The sequence below is a fragment of the Condylura cristata genome, unplaced genomic scaffold (genome assembly GCF_000260355.1).
Source record: "Condylura cristata isolate star-nosed mole 26May11 unplaced genomic scaffold, ConCri1.0 scaffold00022, whole genome shotgun sequence".
In the NCBI taxonomy this organism is placed as follows: domain Eukaryota; kingdom Metazoa; phylum Chordata; class Mammalia; order Eulipotyphla; family Talpidae; genus Condylura; species Condylura cristata.
Genome location: NW_004567123.1, coordinates 20867462 through 20879255, shown reverse-complemented (window position 1 = coordinate 20879255; position 11794 = coordinate 20867462). Strand labels below are relative to the sequence as shown.

General features: G+C 55.5%; 1 protein-coding gene across 1 annotated transcript; it reads left to right on the top strand.

The window, feature by feature from the left end:
- The first annotated feature begins 2315 nt into the window (after positions 1 to 2315).
- Positions 2316 to 3489, top strand: ID1 (inhibitor of DNA binding 1, dominant negative helix-loop-helix protein). The gene is made up of 2 exons (XM_004687311.2): positions 2316 to 2822; positions 3050 to 3489. The coding sequence occupies exons 1-2, from the start codon at positions 2400 to 2402 to the stop codon at positions 3089 to 3091; spliced, it is 465 nt and encodes a 154-aa protein (XP_004687368.1). The 5' UTR covers positions 2316 to 2399; the 3' UTR covers positions 3092 to 3489.
- Positions 3490 to 11794: the final 8305 nt, after the last annotated feature.

The window sequence follows — 11794 nt, the reverse complement described above, 5'->3', positions numbered from 1 at the left end:
CGCCAGGCTTGGCTCAGCTTCCCAGTGCAGGGCTCCAACCTGCTGCCCCACCAGGGAGAGCCAAGACACACTTTCTACCTGCTACAGACTGATGTCCTCGTCACACTTTAGGTAATGTCACTGTTGATGGGCATTTAGGTGGTCAACTTCCCTATTGTTAAGTAATTCGTCAGTGAACATCTCTGAGCAGAAATCTTTAGGTTTGTGTGTGTAGGTTTCTCTGGAATTGATTTAAAAAGTAAAATTGATGCATCAATTAAAAACATACAGTAATGAATTAATATTCTAATTTCCTCCGGTTGGTCCTTTCAACTCTTTGGCAATTCTTTTGCCCAGCAAAATGTTCTCACCAATCATTAGAGAATTGCTAAATAAGGCCTGTGGAGCTTGAGGGGTTGGGAGGGGGAGATGTAGAAGAGGGATGAACAGTCTGGTTAATTGATGACTCTCCTTTGAAGCGGGTCTTGCGGATCCATTTTCCTGGTTTTCCAATGTGAAACTAGAAGGCTGGTTAAATGTCCCCTAACCCAGCTTCTGCAGGAGGGGAAACCTGCAGATTTCCAGTGAATTGTTTGGGTGTGTGTGTGTGTGGGGAAACATAATATCACCCTTTTCTGTGTGAGCAGACTTTTTTATTCCTGCTCAAATGGGTGGTCTTGGATGACTACTCACAGCCTCTTCCCTGCCCCAGGTCTGTCTAGGGCCCTGGAGCCCACTGCCTGCGGTCCAGGCAGGGACTACACGATAATATCATGTCCTTTTAATAATGACGCTGCTCTGACAATAGCTATAAATCTTGGGAGGATTGATTTTATTCCCTCCTCCCCACCCCCATCAACCTTGGGTGGATTTTTGAGCCTCGATTTTCTCTTTTGCTCAATTTTCTCCTTATTGTATAAAAAGACCAAACAGCCTTTCTCTTTAGTCCTGGTGAGAATTACAGAAGATGATAAGACAAACTTTTCAGTGCCTCGTGTGAAGAGGTCAATAAACACACACATACTTTTTTTTTTTTAATCTAAATACCAGACAGGGCTCGAAAAGGGCCCACTAAATTTACCCAGCAGCTGAGTTGCTTCGAAACACCGGCCTCTTCCCCTAGGCGGCTGGGGGGAGGGAGCCAGGCTTGGGGGGAGCGGGGGTTTTGAAGAAACCTCCCAAGCGACCCAAGGAGTGGGCCCCAGGGGTGGGGTGGGGGGAAGATTCCCAGGTGTGGGGCGGGGAGGTAAGGTGACCCCAGACCAGCGACCGCGCCAGCCAGGAGCGCATTCCCAGGCCTCCCGCCGGAGGTCCGCAGGTGACTGGCTGGCCGGGAGGTAGCAGGCTAGCGAGCCAAACCAGTCTCCAAGGCGACCGCCCGCGCGGCGCCAGCCTGACAGCCAGTCCCGGTTTTATGAATGGGTGACGTCACGGGCCTGGCGTCTAACGGTCTGAGCCGCTTGTTCAGACGCTGACACAGACCGGCCCGGGAACAAGAGGGGGGAGCCTGGAGCGCCACAGCTGCCGCGCCGTGGGAGGGAGACCCTGATCCGAGGTCTTTGGGAGAAAAAAAAAAAGAGAGAGCGAAAGAGAGAGAGAGAGAAACATTTTAAATCACTAGTTGATCCACATTTGGGGCAATTTTTGCAGGGGCTGCAAATTCAGAATAGAATCAGGAGCTGCGGCCCCACGTCTGGGCGCCGCCTATCTAGTTCATATCCCAAAAGTTTCCAGAACGAATTGTTCCCACTCCCAAAAAGTCTTAAGTAAGGTCTTGCTCCCACCTCAAAAGGTCTCGGGGACATTAATTGGCACTATTCTTTGGGGATTGGGAAACGAAGATGGACCCTGGGAACAGATGTGAAGGAGGCCAACTTTAAATTACAGCCCAAATGTTCGGCAGGTCAAGGCCCCAGAGGTAGTCGTCTAATAAGGTCCAGTACCGGACTGTCTCAGTTGTCTATCCAGTCCATCTTGGCCTCGGTTTCATCTATAAAATGGGTCTGGAAAGGTGGGAAAAAATGATCCTGGGGAAACTGATTTTGAACTCTTGGCTATCGGCAATACCGGTTTAGCCTCCTTCCCGAGGAGCCCAAGGCAGCCCTCGGCTCTATCCCCCCACACCGGCCCCCCTCGGCCCCAAGCCCTCCCACTTTCTCTGCCCGAGAGACCCGAGTCTCCTTTCCACGCAGGCGAGCTAGGAGGGGAGGCTGGAGGCGGGACGCACAGGCCACGCCCCCGCCGCCCATTGGTCACTTTCGAATGTCTGGTCCCGCCCCCAGGGGTGTTTATATAAATAGTGGACCGTGGGACTCCGCGGTGGTATTCTACAAGCTTGTGTTGAGAGCCTTGAGTCTTTCCCGCACGTCCTTGACCACACTCGCCCGCTTCGCCTCCTCTCTTACCCCGACGGCAAAATCATGAAGGTCGCCAGTGGTAGCGCCGCGGCCGCCGCCGGTCCCAGCTGCTCCCTGAAGGCGGGCAAGACCCCGGGAGGCGCGGGCGAAGTGGTGCGCTCCCTGTCGGAGCAGAGCGTGGCCATCTCGCGCTGCGCCGGGGGCGCGGGGGCGCGCCTGCCCGCCCTGCTGGACGAACCGCAGGTGAATGTCCTGCTCTACGACATGAATGGCTGCTACTCGCGCCTCAAGGAGCTGGTGCCCACCCTGCCCCAGAACCGCAAGGTGAGCAAAGTGGAGATCCTCCAGCACGTCATCGACTACATCTGGGACCTGGAGTCGGAGCTGAGATCTGAATCCCAAGTCGGAACGCCCGGGGGTCGTGGGCTCCCCGCCCGGGCTCCGCTAAGTACCCTCAACGGCGAGATCAGCGCGCTGGCGGCAGAGGTGAGGTCCGAGTTGAGCACGACGTCAATTTTCTTCTATAAGTAGGGAAACTTAGACCCAGAGAGGCAGTGAGGACTTGGCCCTAGGTCTGCCCTGCCCTTTCAGGCTCCCGATTATGCGGTGATGCCCAGGGAAGCTGGAAAAAGGGCTCCCACTCCTTGTCTCTTGGGGAAGGTGGGCTTGCAGCCCTCTCGGCCCCGTTTCAACTCCTTTTCTCGTTTTCACAGGCGGCGTGTGTTCCAGCGGACGATCGCATCTTGTGTCGCTGAAGTGCCATCCTCTGAGACCCGCGGACCCCAGCCCTACTGGGGGCTAGAGAAAGAAGTGCTCTCTGATCCTCTCAGGTGCCTCGAGGGAGCCGGGGAGGAACAGGACTGAGATCGGAGGCCATCCCGGACTTGCTGGATCCAGCCCAGGGCTGGGGGACTGACTGGGCTGGCGACCCTCCCTCCACACATATCAGTCACCAGAGACTTGGGGGAATCCCCCCATTTGTTTCTATTTTTTGAAAAACAGACATTTTAAAAAATGGTCACGTTTGGTGCTTCTCAGATTTCTGAGGAAATGAATTGCTTTGTATTGTATATTACAATGATCACCAACTGAAAATATTGTTTTACAATAGTTCTGTGGGGTTTTGTTGTTGTTATTAAACAAATACTTTAGATGGTGGTAAAGTTGCAGTGACTTCTTGGATTGTGGGGGCTGGGCTGAGGGTGACCCCCTCCCCCAGCCTGTCGCAGCTGGTGCTAGGAGGTTGGGGACTGGAGGGTTACATCTGGACTGTCGCTTTTACCGACCTGAAATGAGTATTTCCGGTGTCTTTAAAGAATTCTTCTCCCATCCCAGGCCATTTCCCTGCTCCCCAGAGTCATAAAATTAATCCTCTAGACCTCTAGGGTTTCCTAAAGCAGTCCTGGGGCCATCTGGGTCACCTGGGGAGGTTGTTAAAATGCAGATCAACCTGCCAAGGCCCCCTCTGGGTGGACAATTCAATAAACCATTGAAGTTGGAGAGTTAGCTGGTCAGTGGGCCACCTGCATTTTGCAGAGAGGAGGGGGAAGCGAGACCCAGAAAAAAGGGACTTGCCCAAAGCTGCAGCTTGAGCCCGGACTAATCGCCCCATTGCCCAGTAGGAGGTGTTTCCCTGATAGGCCAGCCTAACCTTGGATCCCAGCAGGCTGCCCTGGGGCTCCCAGCTTGTCCAAGTGGGTGAGCATGTTGGCAGGGCCAGCCTGGGCACAGCTGCCGGGCCACCTGCTCTGGGCCTGGATTCGGCCCCCTCCCCCTGGCTTGGCTATGCCAGCAGCTCAACTAACCCCTCTCCCCGCAGGGCTCCTGTGTGGGCTCTGCGGAGGAGTGGGCCAGTCAGTCTCTTAACTCCCAGAGCAGGGAAAAGGTGTCGCTGGCAAGGGCCTCTCTGCCTGGACATGTGAGTTTGCACTCAGGGGAGTGCATGAGTGGCTGGGCCTGTATATGTAACAGTGAACTGGTAGTGTCCTCCAAACTCCTATGGGGTTGGGTCATGTGGTACAGATTTGGGGGTGTCAGTGATATGCACCGGGGGTGTATGCCGAAAGGCAAATGTGAGCACATGTGTTCTGCAGATAAGTGCAGCCTCCAGCTGTTTGGGCTTGTGCATCTGCCTGAGTGTGGTGGGCATCTCTGCATGGGTCTGGCTTGATGGACCGGCTTGTGTATGAGGGCTGCAGAACCACACTGGGCGGTTCTCAGTGTGTAATCGATCTGCAGATTGGTTGACATTCCTGGGTCTCTGCTGGTCTGGAGCCGAGGCAGGGCAGCTGTTTAGCAAATGCTTCTTCACGGTTCTCCACCAACCCTCAGGACAACTGTCAGGTCCTGGGGTCACTAGCCCTCAAGTATCCCTACTGGTTGGCTCCCATGTCGAACTTGGAGAAACGGAGTCCCAGGCAGGGCAAAGAACTTGCCAACAGAGGCACTTACAACAAATACAATAAAAATAAACAGCTCCCAGCACCACCAGCCTGACCCTGCTCAACCCTTTACATAAAGAATTTGGTGGATCCCTGTGGGGTCCAATGCAGGATTCTGATCCCGTCTACAGCAGAAAAAATTGAGGCTTAGTGAAACCCAACAACAAAAAAGTGAAAGATTATCATCTACTGAGCACCAAGCCAGGAACCAGACCCTCTCCAAGCACATTATGAGCTTTATCAAAGAACATAATATTTATAGGTAAATTATGTCCTTTGATACTCCCCACCCGGCTGCTGTTTTATAGCATTAACTTCACATAATTGTTGTAAAGAATAATGCAGTAGAGCGCTCAGCACGCAGCGTTTGATAGCTGTAAATTAGCACTATTAATGGTCGCCTGTGTGTCCTTGAAGTGTCGTCAGAGGCACACGTGCGCACCCACTCCCTCCACCGCGCCCCCGCCGGCGAGCCCACCCACGGGGGCGGGGGCGTGTCCCCGCGCGGACTCCTGCCCCGCGGGGCCTTTTTCCCGGGGAGGAAGGGGTGGTGCGGGGCCTGCGCACCTCCCCCGCCATTCAGGCACACTCTGGATTCCACGTTTCCCTCTTTTCCCCTTTGGCCCAGGCCCAGCCCATCTGGAGGCCGGCTCGGCGGCGGCCTGGGAGCGTTTCCATCAGCTGGGCCCGAGGAATGCGGAGCTATTTAACCTGAGCATCCCCAGGTGTACGGAGGCGCCTGGCTGTCTGGGGCCTGCCGCCTTTGGCACGGCCGCTCTAGACAAACAGCGCCGCCCCCGCCCTGCCTCTCCGCCCGCAGCTGCAGCCGGCCTGGGAACCGGCGGGCGCCGGCGGCTTGCATAAGAGACTCCGGGCCTCGCGGGGGGGGATGGGGGGGGGGGGGGGTGGGGGGCAGAGGCCGAGGGGGTGGAAGGGGGCTTTGAGCGAGTGTGTGTGTAGACACTGACACGCAAAACCCTATGCCTTTTTACCCCTCTTTGGGAAATCATTAAAGCCTCAACCCCTCCTACCGAGCTCTCTGCTGGGTAAGAAACATCAGGAGGAAGATTCCTGAACTTCGGACCCTGCCCCTCCGCGCTGTGGACCGACGCTTGAAGCCTTTATTTAATAACACGTCCAGGGTGCTTATTACGTGCGTGCTAGACAATTCATGCGTCTAAGCCTTCTCACAGTTGTGGGGGGCAGTGCTATGGCGCACTCGTTTAAAGACCAGTGGGAACAAGCTAACGTTTTAGTAGCAAGTCTGGTGAAACCCAGTCTCGAACTCAGCCTGATGTCATCATTTCAGCAGGGCCTCTATTTTCTCAGCTGAAAACGGGGTTCCAATCTCAGCCTTGGGGGTCCCATGCGCGCATCAGCTTTGCGCCAGTGAGTAGCTCACAGCAGACACTAAGTACGCCTGGTGTCACTGTTTTGCACCCTTCCTGAGGGCACACGATTAGCTCCCTTTTACCCCCCCCACTCCCCCCTCCCCCAGCGCCTGCTTCCTACGTTTCAGAAGAGAAGAGCGCTTGAGAAGGATGTTGTCTTGAGAGGATTTTGCAGAAATTGGGCGGCTCCAAAGGCTTATGAGGGGGCTCATGGCCCCTCGGACCTCCAGGTTGCACTTTTCATCTTATTTCTAATTTAAATCTACTTGTGTATTTTTGTTTTAAACACACAAACCAGGAATTTCTTTCCATCTTGTGCAATCCACATCTTAGCAAATCTTAGTTTAAAAAAGCTAACTAGAGGGGCCTCCCTGGTGGTGCAGGGGTTAAATCTAAGGGCTGTCAAGCTATGGGCAGCCTGAGTTCCATCTCCAGCAGGGAGCTGACCCACATGGCACAGCAGACCTCTCCAAGGGTGCAGCCCCCCCCTCAGCAGTGTATTTCAGTAGATCTGCCTGTCCTGTTCCCCACTCTGTCTCTGGTGAATCTTCTCACCCCCAGTACCTCTGGCCTACACCCCAGTTCTTGTATGCATAAATAATTTTTAAAAATTTAAATAAATTAAAAGTCTGAGCTTTGAAACATGGGAGTGGCCCTGTGCCCCTCAACCTCTAAGTGGTTCTGGCCAGGGACCTGTGATCTGGCCCCGGGGGGGGGGGGGCAGGTCACATAGCTGAGCACATGTCTTGAACCAGGCAGAGACTCCCCAAAGTGAAAATGTGTGCTCTGGCCTGAAGGCTGAGGGCTGCAGAGCCCTGACCTCAGTGTACACTGTGCCTCCAAGAGGGTCGAGTGCTTCTCACACAAACACCAACCCTATACCTGCTAATATGAGTCACCCCCAGACCTCAAAGCTGGTTTCATGGGGGGCAGGGGAGGCTGGCTGCCCAGGAACTATCTACATTTTGCCTTCAAAGGTTAAGGCCAGGGTCAGAACCTTTCTTCCTGAGAGCTACTTTTACTGAACTCCAGGAACTGCTGGCCACAGAAGGCTCCCTGCTGGCCAGGGTCACACACCACAGGGCTTTCCAGTGTCTTGCAGAGATCCAGGGCTGGCAGGCAGAGAGAAAGGAGGTGAGTCAGGGCCAGGCCGGGGGTCGGGCGGCGCTGCTTTTCCGGAAAGGGAAGGGACGAGAGGAAACCAGAAGGCCTGGAGGCACACCAGGGGCGGGCCACCCTTATCTTCCCGGGACCCACCTAGGCGGGTGCTTCCTGCCCCAGCTGTTGCAAAAACTTTTTCCTAGCACTGCCCCCAAGAGGGGTGCCTGGGCCAGTACAGGGTTGCATCAGGGGCTTGCGCAAGGAGTCATGGAGGAAGGGGGGGAGGGTAACTAGGGGAAGAGGAGGGGAAGAGAATGCTAATTCTAGACCCAATGCCACTATTTTTAAAAAGATTTATTTATTTATTTATGCATATAAGAGTTGGGGTGTAGGCCATAGGTAGGGTAGGTAGTGTGTGTGTATGTGTATGTGTGTGTGTGTGTGAAAGGATTCACCAGAGACAGAGTGAGGAGCAGAACAGGTAGATCTACTGAACTGCTGAGGGGAGTAGTGGGCAAGACAAGAGAGGTCTGCTCCGCCATGTGGGTCACCTCCGGGGACAAGGATGGAACTTGTGCTGCAGTGGCTTCACAGTGCTGAGACCTAAGCCCTATGGCACCAGGGACACCCCCCATGCCACTTTTGTCTAGGCATTTGCTTCACCTCCCTGTCTCTTGGCATCCTCATTTTGAAAATGGGTGTGATAGTAGTCACTGTTCCGAGGGTTCAGTGACATCACCTCAAACCCATCCACTCCTCAAGCTCTGAGTGACATGCAATCGTTTTCCCTACCTGGAACATTCTACCAGCCCCAACTGGTTCATTCAACAAATAGTTATAGAACTCCAAGAGGTGCCAGGAAGGCGGTTCAAGGAGCTAACAATTTAGAAAAAATCCTTGCTTTCTTGGAATTTATGTTCTAGTGGAAGAAGACAGGCAGTAAATAGATTTGCATGTTTATAATCAGAGGCCAATCTTTCCTGGAATAACCAAAGTTTTTTTTTTCCTTCTAATTTAAAAATTTTTTAAAAAGATTTATTTATTTATGCATACAGGCTTGGGGTACAGGCCAGAGGTGCAGGGACGGCGAGAGGATTCACCAGAGACAGAGTGGGGAGCAGAACAGGCAGATTGATGAAGCACACTGCTGAGGGGAGCAGCGGCCTAGACAGGAGAGATCTGTTGTGCCTTGTGGGTCAGCTCGGGCCGGGGATCGAATTTGTCTGGGGCCAGAATCGAACTTGCATGGAAGCAGCTGTGGCCAGCTTGCAGTGCTGTGTCCTAACCCGTTGGGCCACCAGGGAGGGCTTAATCTTTTAAAAATTACTGAAGGTCATACTTGAACACTCTTTATTTGGAGAGGCAAAAGAAATGTTCATTTTGTGTGTGTGTGTGTGTTTGTAAAATTTGCAAAAACTTTGGGCCTAGATTGCAAGAACCTGGTTTCCCTTGTGTGCTCAGAAGGAACACAGCAGGTTCCAAGCTTGAAGTTACGCTGCAGAAGGCAGTCTAGCGTCATGTCTACGGATGCTGTTCATTTCTGCATTTTGAGACCAGGGTTGCTTCTATTTTGATTAAACAGTTTGAGACACAAGGGCAGGAAAGGGGTCAGAGTGTCCAGTGCACTCCAACGCGACCGAGTTCGCGCACATCCTTCAGCAAAAGTGAGCACCCTGGACCTTTCAGTCTTCCTCCGGTCACTGGCGACCCCTTCTGGGAACACCAGGCACTGCGCCCCGCGGGCGAGAAACAAGAAGCCGTCATCCCGAGGGCGGCGGAGGTTGGAATCTTGGCGGCCTCTGGCGGAATATATGGAAACTGCAGCCAGAGCTGTAAGCGTACTAGAGTATTTAAAGGTGGTTGGCGTGTGATGTAGCTCACTTGAACACGTCATTCTTAAATGCTCTATGGCTTCATTTTACCTGACTTACTATATTACACACACACAATTCATACTCTGTATTTCTCTTTTACACACACACATACACACACACGTCATACTCTGTATTTCTCTTTAAAAATGTTTGTTTTTATTTACACATACAAGATCTGGGGTGTAGGCCAGAGGTTTGTGTGTGAGAGGATTCACCAGAGACAGAGTGGGGGGCAGAACAGGGGGATCTACTGAAATACACTGCTGGGAGGAGCAGCAGGTGAGACAGGTGAGGTCTGCTGCGCCACGTGACCCAAACTCGCAAGGCCACGGCTTGGCTTAGCTTAGCTTTGCAGTTCAGCGCTCAACCCGCTGTGCCACCACGGAGGCCCTAAACAACACACTTCTACATAACCCATTGGGCCCGAGGGACAGACAGGGCGGTAAGCGGCTGTTGTGACCCGAGAATGTGAGCGAAAAGCAGGGCTAAGGAGGAGAGGCTTTGAGGGTGGAGGAGGGAACAGAGAAGACCCAACCTGCAAGTCTGGCCCTGGCAGGAGCTTCGAGGCCAGCGAAGCCGCCCACCACCTGCCCGCAGGCGAGGGCCGAGGCCGGGGCTGAGCGATGGCGGTCTCTTTCCCGGTAGCGTCTGTAGCTGTACCACCCAAGCTAGGAAAGCGAGGCGCTGGGGGTGTCGGGGGTGGGCAGAGATTCCTGACAGGGAAGGCGCGGGGCTGGGGGGACGCCGGGGCACCGGTGGAGCCCAGCGGCAGCTGGAGGTCAGAGGAAGAACACCGTTTGAGGGGCTGGGTGCATGGCGGACCCGGCTGCGGAGCCACTGTAGGTGGGGCGAGAGGAGGATGGCCTCCAGAGCGGGGCTGAGCGCCGGGGTGACAGGCAAGGCATCAGCCCCCAAGCTTCGCGAGGACTTCATTTTCGGGCCCTGCTCTAGGAGACTGGCGCCGGCAGTGCCCCAGAAAGGGACAAGACGCCGTAGCCACCCAGGGAGGCACCAGCTGGACCCCTCCTTCCGCGCTGCCCCTTCCTCCAAGGGCGTCTGCCCTGGAGCCGGGCAGTGCTGAGGGGTCAGGCTGACCCAAATGTCCATCTTCCACGACGCAAAGGGCGTCCAGGTCCCGATCGCGCTACAGGGTCGATCCCAAGGCTGGGGAGCTCGCCCCGAGCGCCTGTGCCGTGGCAGCCAGGCCCCGCATCGCCTCTCACCCGGTAGGCCTGTCCACACTTGCCCCGGGGTTTGGGACTGGCCCTTGGCGGGTCTGGGCGCCGCCTGGGCGGTCCGAGCGGGGGCTGCTCGCGGGCGCCTCCTCTGGCGCGGCGGCTAATCCGCAGGCCTCGGTGTTGCGCGAGCGCTGCCACGCCAGCCTGGCTTTTGCGCCTTCTGGCTGCACCCTGACCGCGCCCCCTGTCCACCGCCCTCAGCGGGCTCACCCCCTCGCCCCCTCCAGGGCGGGATCCTTACTGCGAAAGCCCCACCTAGGATAAGCCCCGCCCACGTGTCCCCACCTGCGGGGGCCCCTGGGCCAAGGCCCTGTCCAACCGTGCGTCCTCCTTTCCCCTGGCGCTGGGGCTCCCCAGGGGCTGGGTCGCGGCCTGGCGACACTTGGTCTAACATCTTTTCCTACTTTCGCCTCCAGGTCCTGCGTGAGGCCTCGGTCTTCCTCAGCGTCCCGTTGGCATGGGAGACCGGAGCTGGGTCCTGCCGGTGAACAGGGCCTGAGCTGGTCTTACTGGCAGGATGCAGACATGGCTTTGTTTCTGGGCCGAATTTCGGGGACTCCCTGGGGTTGATGAAACGAGGGCGAGTTACCCCCTCGCACGCAGGCTCCCACTGGAGACGGGGGCCTCAGGGCAGAATTCCTTTCACCTCCCCAATCTTAGCTTGCGTTCACACTTGGGATCCCTTGCTATCAGTGGCCTGTAGGCCCCATCCAGAAACTTCTGTTGTGTACACCAAGACTCTTGGGGGTTCTCCTTGGCCCTGGAACCCCTGAGTGACCTGGCTTGCGGAGAGTCCATTTACTCCCCGGCCTGGGCCCGCTAGACGCTGACTGGCATGGCCCGAAGACGGCAGTCCCACTGCCTGTTTGACTCTGGGCTGCGGGGCCAGCCTTCCACGCCGGCCTGGCGGCTACTTCCTCCGCAGATGTTCCTTATCACAGCATCGCCTGCAACTGGGTTCCCACAGAGGCGGGGGTGGGAGAGGTCAGGGCAGAAAAGGGTACTGTTGCCCAGATGCCTTTCCTTGGGAGGGCCTGTGAGAGATGGGGAACAGGCCCAGGAGTGGCACTGCCTGGCCACCGGGTGTGCCTAACCCTAACCCAGCACACATTAGCCCCGCACCCCTGAGCAGCCTCTGCCTGCCTTCCCTGGGAGACTCTAGTACTTCCTCCCAAGTGTCGTAAAGCAGGGTTTCCCCTTGCCTGGTGTCCACAGAACTACTCTTCAGGACACCCGGTCAGCTGCCAGCAAGTAGGGTGGACCCTTTTGGGTTCTCTTAAATCTGGAATTCTCTTGTTCCTGCAGAAGGGGGAAGAGCAGCTCCTAGGAACAACCACTAGAGGGCTCTGGACCCTGCAAGGCTAATCCTGGCTCTGTGTGTGTGTGTGTGTGTGTGTGTGTGTGTGTGTGTGT